The 20,758-nt window shown below is 39.8% G+C and overlaps 1 protein-coding gene across 3 annotated transcripts in view; it reads right to left on the bottom strand.

Annotated features, from left to right (window-relative positions):
• Positions 1-18,320, bottom strand: part of pik3c2a (phosphatidylinositol-4-phosphate 3-kinase, catalytic subunit type 2 alpha) — a 45,158-nt gene extending 26,838 nt beyond the window's left edge. The window contains exons 1-6 of one of the 3 annotated variants that reach the window (XM_055029458.1): positions 18,046-18,320; positions 17,650-17,858; positions 16,678-16,723; positions 11,335-12,559; positions 4,722-4,813; positions 1,858-2,018 (exon numbers count right to left, since the gene is read on the bottom strand). In XM_055029458.1, the coding sequence (XP_054885433.1) occupies positions 1,858-2,018; positions 4,722-4,813; positions 11,335-12,477 (1,396 nt within the window). In that variant the 5' untranslated portion in view covers positions 12,478-12,559; positions 16,678-16,723; positions 17,650-17,858; positions 18,046-18,320. The remainder of the gene's footprint in view (positions 1-1,857; positions 2,019-4,721; positions 4,814-11,334; positions 12,560-16,677; positions 16,724-17,649; positions 17,859-18,045) is intronic. The other 2 variants (XM_055029449.1, XM_055029442.1) reach the window with 2 other exon arrangements.
• Between the last annotated feature and the right edge of the window lie 2,438 nt (positions 18,321-20,758).

Here is a 20,758-nt window from a genome sequence, read left to right on the forward strand (position 1 = left end):
TCCTCAGAAGGCAGCAGCGTTTTACTTTCCAGCCCCAATCTTTTCTGCCAGACTTCTTAAAAAACAGCAAAAAAACCCACAAAGATCTTTAATTACCAGACTTAATTTGTTCTTAACCAGTAACTTAATATCTTAGTGTGAATAATCATCAACGACTGTTTATATTTTAAAAAAACGGGAGCGACTGATAGCCATTTGAAATGCTACTAAAATTTCAAGCAGAGAAGGAAACAGCTGCAGTAGTTGTTAAGACGGAGAAACGAGAAATACAAAAGAAACGGTAAGAGAAAGGTCGGCCTTTGTGAGAGAGAATCAACAACCTTTGTTGGATAACGTTCAGCTCCTTCCATTAAAGCCAGAACTGAAGCCCATTGTTTCTAAAAATAAAAAAAATAAAAAACAATTTTTTTGTCCTATCAAAGGAATCCAAACATCAACTATGTGGGTCAACACACTGCTGACAGAGAAAAAAAAACAACAAACCCCCTCCCCCCAAAAAAATAGGAAAGTCAGGAAGTGGATATTGTGACAGGAAAGAGGGAAATTTGCCTAGAAAGTGACTGAGGCAATGATATTGAAAGGAGGAAAGAGAGGTAAACCCAGAGAGCCGACTGGAATCCTGGAAGGAATGATTCAGGTGTTGACTGGGGAATGCAGTAAATACTGTTCCTATGAGTTGTAACTAGCTTATTCAGAGACTGAATGTCAGAATTACAAAGCTTTATTAATGCCAGGAATGCTCGCATAAGCTGGAAATTTTCTTTATTTCTTAAATTGCCCCCTCCTTGCATGTTTTCTGCAAAACAAGTGGAGGAACACAAGGAGATACTTAATCAATAAACAGACCCATCTGTAACTGGTGTCACAAACTTCAGAAAGCGACAGAGTTAAGACAACTCATTCTTTTATGAAGTTGATTTCACTGTAATATGGTAATCAGCTCCACAAACAGACAAGGGCGCAAACCAAACTTGTCTTTTTCTAATAAGCCTTTTAATGAGGAAAGATGTCGCCGATGGACAGCAGACGTCAATCCCAAGGACTGGCAACCCTTGGTGCAGAGAACACTATATAAGAAGATTAACATTCATATGACAAGTAAGTAAGCTTAGTAAGATGCAGGGAAATGGTCCGCATCTGATCATTAGCAACCATGGAGAAAATGCCACACCATCATGTAGCCCAGCATGTACGCCGAAAACCGTTTAGCGTCGAGACTTTTGTACATTTGAACTTTGAAAACGCCGATTAAAACATTGTGGTATAAATTATGTGGTGTGAATTCAGGCAAAGTCAGAGATTTGAGCCAATCAAAAAACATGTCAGAAGTCAGAAGGTATGCGGCCATTCCAACGCCAGCTAGTTTCAACTTTTGTGCCCCAACAAGGTGTGCTACTTGTACAGACAAATTAGCTCAACTTGAACAAGTCGAAGCCATGGCTGTTTTGGTGAAAACAACTTGGGAAAACAATCGCGGCCCGTTCAACGTTCTCAATGTCACTTCTAACGGATGCCGAGGTGCCTCAACGTGATTAGAGGATTTCTCAAACATGCATGAAATAATGAAGGCGACACTCTGGGTATGTTTTTCAAGAGGGAATAATATTATAACATGATGTTATGTAAAGCTCAAAGCAGTTAATTTTTTTTAATACTGTCCCTATAAAATGTAAGACAAAAAAAACATCTGCTTTGTTTCTTTAAGAATGTCCATTACATAAAAATTGGCATATACCCCATACAGCATCTCAATATTCTGCTGCAAGTGACAACAGCGCAACTCCTAAGTCCCCTTTTCTGAATATGTAAATATTTTTTGTTGTTTCTGTTTTTTTCAGTCACTTGTCAGATGCTTACCATCACAGGTGAAAGTCACAGGCTGCTGAGATTCAGGGATTTCAATGGAAACTTTGACAGAGCAGTTATTGTCCGGTCTGCTCTCTCTCTGGGCGATGACGGGGCTGAGGACAAAGCCTGGATTGGTTCCGATGTTGTCGTGAGGGAATCTGGAACGTAGGCTGCACGAGGAAAAGAAACAAAACAGGGTCAACGCATTTTTATTATGTTTTGGTTTTCATGCCCAGTGGGGGGAAAAAAATAATATAAACTAAAGGGAAACAAAGGCCAACTAGTCAGCTGTATAGCTGAGATGATCTGGATCAGACTCCTGGATGAATCATGGGGAAAGTCTGATCGGATATTTTTCTTTGCTAGAAAATGAAAATGCCAAGAATTTTTTTCTTTTGTCGCATTTGCACACAAAGGGATTCCTTTAAATTGTAAGCTATGCAAATCATTTTTTGTTGACCACCCGGGATGCAGTGACGCTGCCAGACGCTGGCTGGGCGTTGACGGTGTGATCATAGTGAAAGTACATTCTGTGAGCACAGCTTCATCGTCACCCCACCCAAACCAAATACTGTGGTAAAAAAACTCTGTTCGGATCCTGGAGATGAACTAAAGTGGAAACATGTCATCAAGCGAGAGCGTGTGCATTTAGAAGCATGCCTTCACTTACAAAAGGTGAAAAGCTTTAATTAAACCATGGGTGTTTTTGCTTACTTTTTTAATTTAAGTGAAATTTACTTCAGACTACTAGCAGATTGATACCTGTTAACATACTGTGGGGGAATCACTGGGAGACTTTCCATTTTAAGCCAGAGGCTGCATTATATTTCTAGTATGAAAAACGCATTGTGACATGTCACGACCAGTCTGATACTTGAGACTCCAAATATCTCTAAATGTGCTTCTACCTGCCTATTGTAATAGATCAAGTACCAAATATCCCATCATATGAACTGATACACATGGAGACCGCCTCAGCACAGCCACAGAAGCTAACAGTCTTCCTTATCTCTGCTCTTGTTTTACAAAAGCCAGCAAGTAGAAGTGTGTGTAGGCATTTCATAAGCCCAACAGTTTTCTATGACCAACCTAAAGTCTATAGAAAATATTTGGGTTGAGCTGAGAAAAGAGAGCAGTCGAAAGGAGTCAACGTTTTAGACAATCTGGAGAGATTGTGCCAAATGGTCAACAATCTCCCTCTCTGTTCAAACCTTCAGAAATGTCAAAGACCAAGTGCTGTCCTACAGCCAAAAGAAGGTTGTGAAAAGTGTTAACAGCATCAATGCTACTGCCAATCGTGGCATGGGTCATTTGGTCAATAAAAATTAGGCGTTTTTCTGCTTTTTGATTGGATTGTCCCCCAATGTTTCTAGTGCCATTAGAGTACTGAAACAAAACATGGATTTATTTTCTGGATTCTTACACATCTTTACAGGAGGTACCAGTCATTTTCTTGGCTGTTGGATGTGATGTGTTGTACCAATACTGGTCTATCCATCCAAATCATTAAATTCAAGAGTTTCAGTCACTTCCATGGCCACAAGTGTACATAACTCAGTACCATAGTGTGCTGGCTACTTCCTGCAAACATTTGGAAAGTAATGGGTTGTCATCAGAAGCTCAGTAAATTCCACTGAGAAGACACATCAGCAACTCATTCTGGTTAGAGGACTTTGAGAGGCATCGAGTGCATCAAAAACTCATAATCTTACGAGATTATTAGCTCTGGGACGGAGAGCAAAATGCAACGCAAAGCATCAGATGTAGAGGTAAAGCATGTTGCTACTGGAGAGATGAGTTCTCTAGAGAGACAAAGATGGTGCCTCTATCACACAGTCCAAAGGAGTTTGGGATAGCAGGAGAACAGCTCTAGTGTTGAACGTAAAGTTTGGTGCAGAGGGGATAATGGTGGGGGACTGTTTTTCAGGAGCTGAGTCCATCATTTCCAGTGAGAAACCCTTAGAGCTTCAGCCTACCAAGACATTTTGGAAAATTACATGCTGCCTACATTGTGGGAAACGTTTGGGAATGTCCCTTTCAGGTTCAATGCGACAGTGCACAACGTGAGTTAAGAGGGAAAGGGTTTGACTGGCCTGTACAGATTCTTGAACTCAATAGATGGCTTTCTGAATAAGCTCAAGCTGAGACCAGCATCAGAGTTTGACCTCATATGACCTCCAGGCAGAATGGTCAAATATTCCCATAAACACATTCCCAAACCATGAAGAAAGCATTCCAAGCTCATCTATGATACATTTATCGTAAACAATACAATTCATATATCATAAATACAAATACTGTATTGTTTATTGTGAAAGATTTCTCATAAGAATTTGTATTATGATAAATTTCAGTTATTGATAAAAACACAAAACTGACAGTATTGTTGGAAACTTTATTTTTGCTATTTTCTCCACTGTTTGTTCCATATTTGCTTCAATAAAAATCTGTGAATTTGAAAATATGACTAAATAAAGTTACTGTGTGCCGTTAAGTGATATAACTCAACTTTTTACGCAAGTTGTGTCTTGAATAAGCCTTTTTCAAATGGAAATGTTTTTCAAGAATATTTCCATTTGTGGCACTGTGGATGCAGACAATGAGATAAAAAATATATATATATTTATTATCATAATATTTATTTTTACCAGAATAGTACTTCAATATATCACAGTAAAATTCGATGTTGAAATCACCCACCGCTACCTTAAAGATGAAAAAGCAGCAAAGAGTGGGCCGACTTCATATAAAACTCTTTGGATTGAGAGCGCAATGTCACTGAAGTTCAAATACGGTTGAAGATAGGTGACCAAATAGTTTGAGTTGGTAAAGAGGGGTTTATTGTTCTCCTCAGTAGAAACAATCCAGCTTACCTTGCCAAGTCTTTACAAAACGCAACAATCTCCAGGTTCTGGGCATCCTGTTCCTCCAGCACAGCATTCTTCACCAAACCATTCCCCTTTCCCTAGACAAGCAAAGGATTCACTAAGATTAGAATTAAAAGAACTGCTTTAAAAAAAACAGATAGAACTTGGAAGGAAAACTTGGATGATTATATATAAGATATAAAGCATTAAGATGCTTTATATCTTATATATCCTTAAGTATGTACTTCTTCAAAAGAGCTTAGTAAATGTCAGGATAGCAATAGTGAGTTCAAACACTGATGAACTCACTAGAAGTTTTATTAAAAACACCTCAATGCTATTAATCATCCAGAGAAAATCAACAAGTCAGAAGGAGCACAAAAACACAACCATAAATCTTTAGATCTTTTGTGTCTTTGTGACGCTGCCTTGGTTCAACAATGTTTGGGTGTGCAGCTTGAGTCCAATAGAAGGTTTTAAAATACAAGGCAGAACTTTCAAAGGTATGGAAAATCATCTAATACATAATTTTGCATATTCATACACAGAGAAATAAATCCTGAGACAACACCCTTTGGAATTACTCTTAAGAGATTTCTGGAGGCCGGCCCGCAGCAGAGAAATCGCAACTACACTATGTCTTTTACTGCCGTCTGATTGTCAGCAGCTGAGGAATGCACTTCCTGAGACACAGGAAATGAGACGCGCAAAGACTCCGCCCCTTCCTGGGAAGCAAAAGTGCTCAGTCACGGGTTGAAAAATCGGTCAGACCTCATCCCAAATGAGGCAGAAAGAGCCTCACAGATGGAGAGGGATGAGGGGGGGACATGAATAAAACAAGTATGAAGAATATTGATGATGGATTTATCCTTTGTCAGATGATAGATTTGGTAGAGAGCTGAACTGAACAATCAGTGGGTGGATTTTCTACAGAACTACTTCATTTTGTAAAGTCCCAAAAACAACAATGAAGTTTGTGGCTTTAATTACAGATGTACCAAATCAATATTATTTGTATAAATAAAATTTGTAAAAATAAAATTTTTAGACCGTTTCAAAAGAAGATGCATTTTAAGTCAGCTCAAGTCTGTTTTTGTGTATCAGATCAGGTATCAGCTGATCAGGTATCAGCTGATACTAAACCTCAGGTATCGGTATCGGAAGTGAAAAACGTGGATTGACAAATCACTGGTTTTAATGTGACAAACTACAAAAAAATAAACCTTTCAGCAACTCTTGTAGTTATGTTATTAAGAAATCAATGGTTCAGAGGCAAGCAGAGGAGAATCAGTAAGGTTTGTTTTAATTCAAGAAAACCACAAGATTCTTCAAAAATGATAAGGAAGTGAGAATCTTATGGTTGAGATCAGAATAGCCTCGATGCGTCACTGTAAAGCATAGAAAGGTCCATTCGAGTTTCACACCAATTTTTTTTTTTTTTTTTTTTTTTTTTTGCCGTACACCAAGTAGGAACTCAGCGGGTCTGAAGTCGTGGAAACAGCTCCTTTAAATTCACATGCTGACTAATCTCCCATCTTCTCTCTGCACGTCTGCTAACCTATCACAACATTGACTGTAAAATCAGGAACACACTGTGCAACATAAAGACCACAGCCTGTTCTAAGTAATTCAGTGAGTTGATCCAAATGAGCATTTTTACACATAATCAGGCAACTTTCTGTTTTTTTCATGTGTGATGGCGTTCTTGTCCAGGATTTGCGGTGTGACTTTGTATGTGAGCATCCTCTCTGAACATGTTTGACAATGTGAGTTCAAATAGGGACGAGTATTAGACTCACAAAGTAGATGCTTTAAAAGCCATCCCTACATGCGACACTCTCATCCAAGACGAGGAAGTGTAATTTTATTTTTCTGACTTTCTTGTTTTGTTTTCTTTCAACACCTCCAAACTAGAAAAAGTTTAAGTTCTCTCTCCTTTGCAATAAATTAATCAAGTTTGTAGTTCTAGTCCTACCGGTGTAGTCTGCAAGTTCTTTAAAGAATAAAATGGAAAATGAAATACAGCAAATGTCATATCAAAGCAAAAATGGTTCATGAAGGACACGTGGCTTCAACCTAGAACACGCTGATGAATACGTTCAAGACAAAAAAAAAGGGTAAAATTTTATTTTAACATTTTGAGTAATTTGTAATAACTGATCAGTTTCAGGTTTTCTGATTCTCTTGCTGTCTCAATTCTACTCTGAAGTGACAGACAACCAATTAAAAACCCATGACTTCTTGCTTAACAAATGACACAAATGTTCCTGGGTTTTTGTTTTTTCCTTGGGAAACTCAACCTTTTAGATGACAGAAGAAAACTACTATGTAAATCCTTAGCCAAACTGAAATGAAGAAATATCACCTCTGTGGTCAACAAAATGTTTAACAGTTCCCCAGTTGCAAAAAAATATATATATATTTTTTTTTCTAAAATTGTTTTAAAAAGACAAATACATAGTGAGCTTGAGTAACACACGTAATATTGTCTAAGACGACATAAAATCTAATTAATAGCGCCTGCTAATTTCACATTTAATAGTGAAAAACTAAAGGCTCAAACAAACAAACAAAAAATTTAACTGGATGTTGAATCAAACTGCAGCTACACACTTAAGAGTTGGATTTAAAAAAAAGAATGAACAAAACAAGGTTTTGCAGAAAAAGTTTAAAGGAGTTTCACTTTAATCATCTGGGTGTGATATATTATCATTTTATCCTGTTACACATTTACTGCCAGCAATAGCAAACACGCTGCAAAGTGTCTGGTGAAAAACAGCCTTTTTTCCCTCCAATCAGTCTCATCGGGTATCGAGTTCTCCACGGGTGAAACTGAGAGAGGTCGACACCCTGAAAACAAAAACATCTTTCTCTGCTGAGGTATTAAAGGCTGTCTGGATAAACCTCAACATCACCACAACATAGAGGCAGTGGATCATGTTGGCAAAATACTTTGGCAGCGATCAAAACGGGCCATTTTCCGAGCAAAGCAACACTAAGATGAAATCAGCTCCAGCAAACTGTAAAGGTTATATCAAGGGGGAAGCAAGTAGCCTTAAAGCAGAACTACAAGTGCTTTCAAAACGGAAGCATCCGATAGCTAATGAAGTCACGCTTCCTGTGATGAACTGAAATCTAGGACTACAAAACGTGGCTCAGTGGACCAACAGATGATCAAACACTGTTAACACTGTTTCTTCTTGTCATCATGCACTCCATTAAAGATTATATTTGCTGTGCTAAGCTGCAACTCACTTCTGCTCCCTCCAGAGAAAGGTCAAAGTTTAGAAAGCGGCATGCTATTTGTCAGGTGAGCCTCAACGGACAGGAATCAATGCAACAACCTCTTACAGACTGTGCTATCCCATCAGAGGAACTTCAACATGAGATTCGCTTAAGGTGTAGGTTTTCACATTTGTGCAGAGAGCGCAATTAACCTGAGCAGAATAGAAAAACGTGCCGCAGTCTGAAGTGCGGAGGCGTTGTTAAAAGGCTTGTGGAGGTCTGGAAGTGTGCGGGGGAAGAGAAGATCTGTTTATGTGGAAAAAAAAAAGTACAGTGCATACCGACATCCTGCAGGTTTCACTGTCTTACTCAAGAACTTGAGCAACAGCACAGATAAGTTGGGCCATCTCATAAAAATCAGTCTGCGTGTAGAGGGAAAGACGAAAGGTGGAGGAAGGTTAGATATCACTTCAATTACAGCTGGTTATTACCAAAATAACATCAATACAAGGTTAACCCAGACATGGCAGAGTGCAGTAAGGGATGTCAATAAGAGGAAGGTTTGAAGAGGCATCAAACAGGGGTCGACTGACAAGAAGTCTGTCACCCACTGAGGGATGACACCTGAGCTAAATATAAAGGTGTATTTGTTTGGGTGCTGATTATCATCAACTCAAACTTTACCTACAAATGAAAGAGTGAAACGGATGGGGTTGGAGAGTGGGAGGTACGCAGCAGCTCGATGGAAAGAAACAGCCACACAGTTTGAAGTCAAGTAGAGTCAAAGTGAAACAAGCACAGAGGATCAGAAATACATGCTGTTATTTGCTGTCATTTCCGGACTGTATGTTGCTCCGGAATGAAAGTCGCACGAGAAGACCGATGTCAAGATGAAAGGTTCCAGGCAGTGACACATTCAGTCGCTGGCGGTCTCTGAAGCACTGATGTCTGCCCTCTTGATCAGGAACAACTCCGCTACTTCTGAGTTCTGATAATCTGTGCAACCTTGTCAGATTTTTCTATGCTGGCTGGTGAAGTGTGCAGCGGAGCGGGAAAGCCTACAGTAAAGGGCTCGGCATAGTTAAGCTGAACTGCCGAAATCGGTTGTTATTGTCACAGTCAAAATCACATCATTTTGTTCTCAGCCTCATAATGTGTGCACATTTTTGTAAGTTTGCGCTTATGCAAAGACAAAATAAATAAATAACCAGACACTAAAACCTGGTTCATGGTTATGTTAGTACATTAAAAAAAAAAAAAATCATGTTACATTATATTGTCAACAGTGAGGGAAGAATTAGTCATAAATAATAATAATTTTAAAAAAAGATTTATTATGGCAGTATTCAGACCATTCATTTGGGTTTTCTCTTATTCTTTCAAACTACTGCCTTTCTAGACAAAAAGTACTGGAAAAAAAATGAAGACCATGTTGCTATTTTATTCCAACTGTTTCACCAGCAAGAGTCTATAATATCACTCTTACTAAACAACAAAAAACAAGGATAAGCCTGGTGGGAGTGCAAGTAAAGCCTGGTGGCCAGCCAGCCTTATCATACACTGGAATTACCACATTTAATTTGACTTTGGAATCAATAGAGAATTTTTTGAATTTGCAGAAGATAATCAAGTCAGTATCGCTCAGAACGTTGACTATTTTTAATCTTTCCAAAGATTTGGCATCTGAGGAGAGTTGTGTTAAAAAAGTAACACATTAAGGGTGATGGTTGGGCTATTCCGCCATAGAGGTCCTGCACAGACCTGTTCCTGTTTGCAACAAGCAGACAGTGGGCAGCAGCAAAAGGAACAAGGGGAGCAAGCAAACACACACCACCATTGTGACCTCCCAATATAAAGATGGCAGGCTTGACAGACCGATGGAGACAAGAAAAAGTGAGCGTGGCGTTGAAAAGGTTCAAACTGTGAAACATTAGTATTTTCAGCAACAAACACATGCGAATCCAGACATAACATGGGCAAGAGTAAACAAGCATGGGTTCATCATTTCAAGAATAAAGACATTCCTCAGTCCTGGAATCCTCTCCGGGGTGTGCACACTGGATGAGTTGCCTTTGATAAAGAGAAAAACTAAACCTCCAGAGTCCTCAATGGAAGCAACAATGAGACATTATCAATAGCTTTCTTGCTTTCAACAGTTATGTTGTTTTGTTTGTTGCAGCTGTAAAAAAACAACAACAAAAGAACAAAAGTATTCTGGACAGAATATATAAAATGTACTGTCGGGGGAGTTGATTCTCATCGTGGTATGAGGAAGTGCAACAGAGAAAAATTCTTTGGTCGGGACAAATCTAAAACAATCAGCAGGAAGTGGCCAAATGACCCAACAAAAACACCCTCACAAAACAAAATCGCTTGAAGAGACTAAAAATCAAAAGCAAGGACAAACTATATTTTCATAAAAGTCAAAGTATTTTAGTTTCTGACTAAAATGCCTAGCTAGATCTGTGAGAGTTAACCGATTCACAAAACAGCTAATACAGTTGGAGGGTTAGACATTAAAAGCACAATGTTTAGACTGGGTGACTGGTTTCAGCTCGACTCGACACAGATAGCGGCTATATTGACAGATGGCAGACCTCTATCATAACTCTTGCCTAAAGGACTGTCCTTATTATTTGCATCAAAATCTTATAGCAGATCATAGAAGCACCTGCCTCTCTTAAAACACAAGATTTTTGGGAGGTAAACAAAAATATATCCATGATAAATGGTCATCTTATGTAATGCATATATTTTTCAGCTGCTTTAACAAAAAACATATTCTAGTTTATACAGCAGCAGTAGTGTCCAAACCCAGGGCTCATCTGTGTCAAATGCATGGTTCAATACAAGGCCTGTGTAGAAACACCATGTAAAACGTACAGAAACAAAAAGCCTCTGAGGGCTGGAGCGTTGAAGTGTTGGTTTGGATTTTGTGGAAGTAAAATTCTGTGAGGCAATCTTTGGCAATGATAGACTTCCTTACAGTAAAAGAACAGCACATTACTTAGTGATAGATGTTGAGGATGACAAAATTTTTTTAAAAATACACACAATAGTGATAGCAATTGGATTTCGTTGAGTTTAACAACAAATCACACCCACATTGCATTGTCATCTCGTGTAAACAGTCTACAAACTAACTAAAGCTTTTGCCACAATTGCGGTGACATTACAAAAGACGGGATGTTTCTCCAAAACTGGTAGGCTGGCAGGATGCTGACCAAAAAAGAAATGGCTGAAGAATCTGCAGGAATTTCTAGCAAGTAGTGAAAGTGCTCCACAAACAAATGTATTCTCCTGTATTAAATGTCTGGAATAAGAAGTATGGTTGGAAGAGAACTTAAAAATAGCTAAAGTTGATTGCCTATAAATTAGCCTTGTGTGCCCTTACCTGAATACTTGCTTTTTGCTGGGAAGACGTCCCAGGGATATTAAGCGAGTGGCTCCTAGCAACAGGTGCCCCTGTTGAAGCTCTCCTTTGCTGTGAGCGGTCCGACTGTGAAACTTTCCCCTCCAAACTGGGGCTGCCTCTGCCACCAGAATTGTTCCCTTCCGTTTCGAGCACGGCATCCCAAGGGTCCCCGGCGGAAACTCCCGGTACAACCTGAGCGTCGCTTTCCGACGCTATGGACACTTGTTCGTTCTCAGCTTTACGTTTCGTGAGCGGGTCCAGATCCAGCCATTCAAAGTGGGCAACTTGAGAAGACTCTGTGACTGCTGCCTGTTGAGGCGGTGGGTTGGGTGCCAGGGAGGCCACGCCGACATGCGAAGAGTCCACATCGATGCTGGTGGATCTGCCGTTCTTCAAGTATTCTGAGGTGCTTGCAATCTTGTCAAACAATTTTGCCATTTCCGGGTCCACAGTTGGTTTTGGGAAGACCATTGCTGTAGGAGCCTGGATGGGAGGCAATGCCATGAAGGATGACTGCTGAGGGGGAAGGGCCATGAAGGATGACATGGGTGGAGTGAAGCCATTTTGAAACGTGCCTGGTTTAGGAAAGGGAGCCGAGGGGAAGAGCGGACCGGGTTGATGGGTTGGAGTGCTCACACTTGAGTTTGACTGGCTGGGGAGAACTGATGTCCACTGACTGCTCTGGAAAAGAGAGGAGGGATTCCCACCAGGGTAAGAGGCACTGAGGTTGAAGCCCAGCAGCGCAGAGGGGTGAGACGTCTTACTGTTGACGCCAAAGTTGTCATCCAGTAGGAGCTTTTCCAGTTCCGCGTTAGTCAGCTTATCCACATCGATATCCCTGAACTTGTCCCCCTCTGCTTGCTTCTTGGTTTCTGGGAAGTCGATGAGGTCCTTGTCAGGTACATTCGCAGAAGAAAAAGGCTGAGGAGGGGCAGTAGTCGTGAAGAACTTTGAAGGTTTGGAGGAAGATGAAGGAGTTGAAACTGAAACCGTATGTCTCTTATCCCGTTTCAATTTAGCCATTGCCTCTTCTTCCATGCGGAGGGCTTCCTCCTTACCCACAGCCCCCTTTGGCTTGGGGACATCCATCTTGAACCCATTAGCATTATGTGTCTGGGCCATTCTGTCAGGTGGAGGGAGCCATGAGTATGACAGCTTTCAAGTCAGTGTGACCCTAAGGGTTGGTGTGTGGAGATTTAAACACCTAAAAAAAAGGAAGAAGAAATAAATGACACCTTAAAAAGAATGGCAAAACTCAAATTCAAAACAAAATAAAGGCATGGTTGGCTAATAACCAGCCACGCCAAACTACTACCCAGATATGCAGCAGTCAGAATCTTGTAGTACATATGCAATCATCACCATTTGTAAAACTAATTTTCTGATAGGGATTTCACTCTGCAAATTATACAGTCCCTCCAGTTTTTCGCAATCACAGGAAGTTTTGGAAAATCAACAAATCTTGCCCTATTTTCACCTTGATGCTTCATTGTGAGTTTATTAAACATTTTCCACAAAAATAGCCGAGAACACTGGGTTTAACAGAGTGCTAACTCCCACCTACAGGTGTCAGTATTTCTTGCTCAAGCTTTCACCTGACAGAAGAGTCCTGCAAGAAAAAAAAACTACATCTACAAGATCAAATAGTGTCGCCATGACAAAATTTAAGACCTGTGATTAATACCTTAATGTATTTAAAGCCAACTTCCATTTTTTTTCAATAAATTTGACACTTTAAGGCCTTAGCTTTTAGATATATGAGTGTAATACTAATTAAGGATGCGCGAACACCCTGCATTAAGCAGTTCTTTAAAAAATGCACCATTTTAGACATCACTGATTAAAATAATAATAATGTCAAGTCTGATTCCCTCAACAACACCAACACCGTTATTGGTACGACCTATATTCTTACAGAATTTCTAATCATCCAGAACTGGTCAATCAAGTCCTACATGCATCTCAAGGTTCTTTCATAAGATTTTTGTTGCATAATCCACATTTATTCTGTGGTTCAACTTGAAAGTGTTGGCATGAAATGGGGCCTTAAAGTCAAGCCACCATTGTCAGTATAAGTCAAGAAAAATAAACAAGTGTGGCAACCGATGCGACTCAGGCGAAACGTGCAGATTTTTGCATCAACCAATGTGAAAAGGAAACCACATCAGTGCCAGAGTCACCGGATTATTCTCATGAATTTGTCTGATCAGAGATAAACATTGTTCAGCAGAATCTGATGTAAAAAAAAACCCCAACATGTCAAAAATGGGCACAGAAAAAACAACAACATGCATGTGAACAACCTTCGGGAGAATCGCAACACACAGATAAAGGAAATAAAAGTGAATTCTGTGGTGTAAGTCACACCACTTTAATTTCACAACCCCAGCTGCATGCACCGGTGCATGCGGTTGTAGTTAGCAGTTAAACTATTGTCCAAAGGCGCTAATTGATCTGTAACAAAAGGAGAGGTTCTTAGTTGCATTTTTATTGCAGAACAATGACCTAAAGTGAGCTTCTAAGTTATCGTAAGCCTTTATAAATCATCAATGTTTTGTTGCTCTAAGCGCATTTTAATTACGCATTGACTGTCTGTAAATTGTCACAAATGCTGCTCGGCCAGCAGGCTTATAAAATCCAGGGCATCATGTGGGTCAGCCCTCTCAAATCAATATCCCGTGTATTCATATCGGAAGGTACATCAAGATAAACACTTCTTTATTTAGGTTTACCGTTACACCACAAGGTGCAAACCTGGGAGTGCCTGTATACTGTAAATAACTAAACAAACCATGATAGGCCTGTTAATCAGGAACTCATTACAGTTAATTCACAAATCTACAAATTTATTTTTATTTCTGCTAAACCTGCTTATATTTTCTCCATTATTTAGCAACGCCTTCGTTCATAAATTGTAGGAAAGTGCTCTGTCTCATGCTACAAAAGAAGGCTGACATATTTACAACCCTAGCGATAACAATCCAAACATAACTTTTCTCATATGGCATGGTGGTGCTGGATGACACAGCAGCGTCCTCAAAGCAACCATTCATCGAACGACTGCGGCGCAGGGGTTGAGCGAGTTCCTCTCCCCAGGCATCGCGGGCCTCTCCTGAGCCTCCCCTCCCGTTGTGGTGGAGAAGGCCGACTGTGCCGGCCGGGACTCGGGGCTCGCCCAGTGCTATTGTGCAGCTGAGGAATTTGGCATGCTGAAAAGCTCAGCCTCCCCTCTCTCTCCCTCCCTCAACCGTAGCCTTCTTTCTCCTTCTGTTAGCATTACGTTAAGAGTCACGGCCCAAGCTTGTCTTATCAGCTGCGTGAACCCCAGCAGGCTGTGGCAATGTGGCTGCATCCATTAGGTCTGATCAAGGGTTTTACAGCAACACAACTCAGGAAAATCAATACAGATTGTCATTTTTGGACCATGTTCTGACTAATGGTAAAAATTTTCTGTGGATTCCTTGCATCCTGACATATAATCTGTGTGCCACTATATTTATAGAATTAAAAAAAAAGCTTATTCTAGCAATATCTTAGAATACAACAATGATTTATTACATTAGCAATGTTCTTAAACGGCATATTTTGACTATGTTTTGTAAGTGAAGTGGAAGTGAGTTGAGCTGAGTTTCAGTGCAGTTGGCGGTGAACTGATAAATCAGATCTGATTCCCTTAGTTTCGGGAGATAAGCGTTCGGCTGATACTTGCATGCGAAACTGATTTTATCCACCAAGCTCATGTTGCCCCACAAAGCTCTGAAAATCAGCCAGTGTCCTCTTTTGTTCAGCCATGACAGAGGACTGACTGACAGACAGACCTGCCCACCTTCGCCCACCAGGTCACATCTGCATGTGTGCAGTTCACAAAAATCCTCAATACTTTGCAAATTTTTTGCTATATTTAGAAACTTAAAAAATAAATACATTTTGGCAGGTCAAACGTTTTATGAAATTAGTGATCAGCCAGAAAGCTGTAATCAGTGCACTCCTATTTAACAACAGGGCTACACAACATATTGCAAATATATTGTCATTGCAATATCACAGTGTGTAAGACCAATCAAACCTGTCACAGTTACAAATGTTGGCGGCTGATAATTTGTCCCAGAAGTTATTGGGATAGAAAGATAATATTGTCCTTCTGAGAACATTTTCAAGTAATACAATAGCAATCTTAAGATTGCTATTGTGATCTGTGAGAGAGCACACCCTCTCAAAGATCACTGAACTTTCATTTCTGACAAACTTTTTAACATTAGAACTGGGAGACATTTTAAATATCCAAAATATTTCAAACACAACAAATATAATCAATACTGAAGACTTTGTGATAACAAAAACTGCACTTAAAAAAAAATAATTGTTGAGACCAAAGCACTAGATTGAAGACTTTCATCAAAAGAGAGAGATCATAAACTTTGTTTTAATTTAGTTTCACTGATTTATTGCTTACTGCAACAGGCTTAATACCAATATCGCAATAACTCCGTTGAGTGCCGTTATTGTTGGCCAATATATCTCAAGTGTTAATTAATGATAAGGATTTTTTTAACATGCTACTGCTCACAGCAGACAGAAATGACATTGCCAGCAATGCAAAAAGGTCACAAAGTGACAGAAGCACACATAAGAACGAGATGCAAGAATAAAATATTTCCGACGTTATATTTACTTGTATTGTCGCTATTGCAAGGTTTATGAATTTTATGCAGCCCTATTGAATACAACTAGAGCAAGCTCTTGACTTTGAGGCACCTTTTTTAGGAGTCTTTCTGAAAGGACAGAAATTTACAGCGTTGTTAAAATCGTAACATTCTGACACCACAGCGCATCCTGATAAGAGTAACCAGCTCTGCAGGGATACTGTGTTAATAAAATGTTTTTCTAGTATTCTAAGACAATAATAATAAAAATGATAACACAGACCTTTGGGCACTTAAATAACTTAGAAACAACATAGTATGTAGGAGAAAACATACAATACAGAAACCCTTCATCTGTGAGTTTGACAATGTCTATGATTTTAACTAAAAAGCGCAGATTCATCATACTGTGATGATTTAAAAATGTCTGCTGAGCTTAACATTCAAAAGCTCTGAGTAATCTTTTAAAAAGTCTTGACTAATCAAACAATAAATGCAGAGTTTACTCTTGATAGGACATCCTCCCTGAAAGCTGCATAGTTTGTTCAGTGTGTTGTGTTAATGCAGGCACAAGTCATACAATTGTCAAAAATGAAACAGAAAATACATTTTAAAACTGCAAATCTGTTGTTTTTACAGTTATTAGTCAACAGGGTTTAGATGGAGCATGTACTCTCACCTTAAATTTAGACCTAAATGTCACTGTAACATTTTGTTTCCTGAGGCTGTGAGGGAAAAAAAAACGCAGAGGTTAGCACTGTGAGGTGCAGCTGATCAAAGTGCAGCCTCTTTAAGATTTTTAAAGGGGAAAATATGTAACAAAGTCATGCAACATTTAATGACACAATCCAATGTTCGAGACCATCAACTGCAGCAAATCACGAACTCTATTCCTGCCATTTTCTTTTCACGATAAGTGCATCAATAAATAGACATAAAAAGTTCGCTGTGCCAGGCACCTTACTTAAATTTGTGCTGCAGCTGCGTTTAAAGGGAACGCGTGACGTATTATCGAGAAAAATAAAGATACAATCAATTCAAGATACGTTTGTCATCAATCATAGTGGCAGAATAAAAACTCAAAGCACACTCTTAGGTCAGTTGCTTTCTCCACTCCGTCACTTGACACACATTATGGTGTTATATTGGCATTATGTTCACCTTTGTTTGGTGTTTTTGCCCGGCTGACTTCTTTCAGATCAGAGCTAGGCGGCTGTTAGCATGACGCAACTTCCAACAATTGTCAAAAGTCGAACTTAGTAACCTAGCTCAGAGAGCCACTTTTCGCTACTTTTGGTAGCCGCTTTGGCGAAACTCCCAACTTTAGGAGCTTTTTTGAGGCTAACTCGGCTGCTAAACCAGCTGAACCAGTAGCACCGAGCCCCATGTTTATACAACCACCCACTTCACGCAAACAAACGCTACTTTAGCCACTCGTCCCAGCGCTAAGTGACAACGGTTTAATCATTTAAAAGTACTCAAGACAACTGCCAGCTTGTCCTCGCAGACTAACCGCAACGGGGAACAAATGCAGGCTTTCCTCAAACGGGAAGCAGGCACAGACGACGACGGTACGACCGCGAACACAACGCATCTATAAAGTTGAACTTTTCGTCACAGGCGTGCTGTGGGGAAAGGTTTGTTTTCTCACCTTTCAGCGGTCCGGTGTTTGGAGCCATTTTTCCTGCAGCCTGCATTTTTCCATCCACTTGCACAAAGGAGACGTCAGTTCCTGTTGAGTTGGTCCGCGGAGTCGACCGACTTTTGGATGGAAGCATGGAAAGCGGCGTCTCCGCTCCAACAAATCACGTGGAGAAACAGCGCCACTCCATGGACAAAGGTAGACAGTGCATTGGTTAGCTATAGTACGTGTGTCGAAGAAAACAGTCTTCATTAGATGAATATAACAAGTTACTTTGCTTTTAATAAGTAAATATATATATATATATATATATATACTTATGCACTGTGCTGCACCGTACTTCTTATTTTTACTGTTGAAGAATGTTACTCTAATTTGAACACAATTTTTGGCAACTCTACCCACCTCTAGTTCCTTCGCCGAATGACAAAGAAGCACATTTTAACCAAACATACACAGACAGACATCCACCTTCAGTTGGTGTTTCAGTGAGACTTCTTATTTGAACACAAGCTGAAGTTGGAACAGGCAACCCTGATTGCTTCCTCTTGACAAGCACTTCACAGATTCTCTTTGGAGTTAAGGTCAGGCCCGTTGATAAGCCACCATAACACCATGGCAACTGAAGCAGTTTTTGGAACCTCTAGCAGTTTGTACAGGTGGCAAGTCCTGCTAGAAAAGCAAATCAGCACCTCTATAAAGTTTGTCAGCAGAAGGAAACAAGAAGTGCTCTAGAATTTGCTGGTGGACGTCGACATTGACCTTGAACTTCAGTAAAACCAGCAGGTTGGCTTGAACCTCAGGTCATCACTGGCTAAGCTATATACTGGATCCCCCTCCCCTACCCATCTTGTTACCATGGGAACCAGAACATTCAGCCGCTGGAGTACCCACTCCCACCTGGATCTCCGCAACAGACTCACTGCCACATTCAAAATCCAAACTCTGGAGCTTGTACTGGCTTGTACCCTTTGACCACAACTGCATTGCCTTATTTACATTCTGTTTTTGTATTTATGTTTAATGAGTCTTGTCATGTTGCGTCTGTTTTTATGTTTCATGACGCAAGGCGGCCCTGAGTGCCAAGAAATATGCCTATAAATAGCATGTATTATTATTATTATTATTTCAGCCGACTTCTTGTGAAGCTTGACAAAGCCCTCCAGGCTGCAGTAATCTGTGTTGCTGATACGCCTCATCCTCCCTCATGTTTTCCTTCCACTCAACTTTCCATAAGCATGCTTAAATACAGCACTCTGTTAAGAACCAGCTTCTTTTGCAATTTTTTTTTTTGGTTTAACCTACTTGTAAAGAGTGTCAGTGACTGCTTTAGAGACTGAACATCTGTACAGTTAGTTCTTATGATTGAATACCCTTCTCACCCAGACCGAGAAACCATTTAGAGACAAAAATTCCTGGTGTGCCAGCAGGAATTTTAAATATTTAACATTTTCTCAATATAAAATATTTTTTGAGATGTCGACTTTTCAATTTTTATTATGTGTAACCATAATGATAATTTTCAAAAAGCCTTGACATATTTCAGCCTTCGTATTGTGAATTTATCTGAGTTTCACTGTCTGGAATGAGGGCCAAAAAATATTGAACAGTTTCTCATTTTTTGAGATGCGTGTATTTGGAATCGAAGCTTAAGGAAGTAGAAATTAAAGTGTAAAAAATGACATTCATTTGACAACATTCCATGTGTGGCTCATGTACAGGGCACAACTTTGGGAATTTGGGAAGAAAAAAAAAACATTTAAAAATGTTGGTCTGACGAACTGGCAGAAAAAGTACGCGCAGAAAAGACATTGCACTGTAAAGGGTCATTTTCGGTTAAATGCTCTTGCCAAAGCTTTGCAAAGTCTGTTGGCGTTCAGCTTGAAGTGGACCAGCGGGGGGGAGTCGCTTCCAAGAGACGGTCAAACAGCGCCACCGCGTGGACAGAAGTGGAAAGTGGCAAGCTCCCCTAAAATGATGATTCTATGTGCTTTCAAGCCATTTAGATGTATCACGTTAAAACTGATCCAAATTTAAATCAACGAAAGGAGAAATCTAACTTATTTAAGTTTATGTGTAGTTCGTGTATGATTTATTATGGAGCAGTATATTTACAAATCTGTCTAGGAAGTTAATGAGCATCTGCAGCAAACTCAGAAAATAGAGCACATCACCCGAGTTCTGCAGCCCTCACACTGGCTTCCTGAAGCTCCTTAAGAGGATGCACTTCAAAACACTTTAGCTGGTTTATAAGAATCCCTCAATGAATCCCTGTGATTATCTGTTGCAATAGTAACCTTCCTGATCAGTCATGTTTTCTGACTCTGGTCTGCTCTGCATCCCCACTTACAACCAGACGTAGAGAAGTCGAAATCAGTTTCTATGCTGCTCTAATGTGGGACAAACTTGCAGAAAACTGCAAAAATGCCAGAACACCGAGTTCTTTTTTTAAACGAGGCGGAAACACAATTTGCTTCGGGTTCCCTTCAATTAATATTTACTGGAACTCTGTCAGTATCAGTCTTTTTTCCATCTTTTTATTACTTTCCTTCATTAAGCCACTCCGATGTAGTGTTTTCGTTTTATTTATGTTTTCACATATGTTAAAGTGCTTCCTGAAACGTGCTATACAAATAAACTTAGCGATATTTATTTTTCATAGACCTAACCCTCTCAACGGGATGTCGCTTTGGGTGGTGAGCCGCATTTTCAACATTAAAAACTGAAACAGAGTGGTTAAATTATAAATCACACATTTCCAATGTCATTCATTTTTTAAAACGTATAAGTAAAGCCACTTTACATATTTTCCCACTTGACTATTGTATACCCTTTGTACAGTTATTTTTATTAAATAAAATATTGGTAGCCTGTTATATATTCAGGTGTAGCCCAATAATTCCTTCAACTACACACTTTTCTTTTTATGGGGGGCTTAGTTTAGAATATTTCTGCCATACAGGTGGAGGAGATGTAGCAGGTGCAGCAAGCCTGAGTTTTTTTTTTTTTTTTTTTTTGTTTTGCCACTCAGGCGTCGCACCAAATGAAAACGCACCAATGACAAATGAAGCCGCATCCTGAAAATATCACTTCTGAATGAAGAGGCCGCCCGCCTCCG

This window comes from Poeciliopsis prolifica, unplaced genomic scaffold (genome assembly GCF_027474105.1).
Source record: "Poeciliopsis prolifica strain line A6 unplaced genomic scaffold, Auburn_PproV2 SCAFFOLD001, whole genome shotgun sequence".
NCBI classification, from domain to species: domain Eukaryota; kingdom Metazoa; phylum Chordata; class Actinopteri; order Cyprinodontiformes; family Poeciliidae; genus Poeciliopsis; species Poeciliopsis prolifica.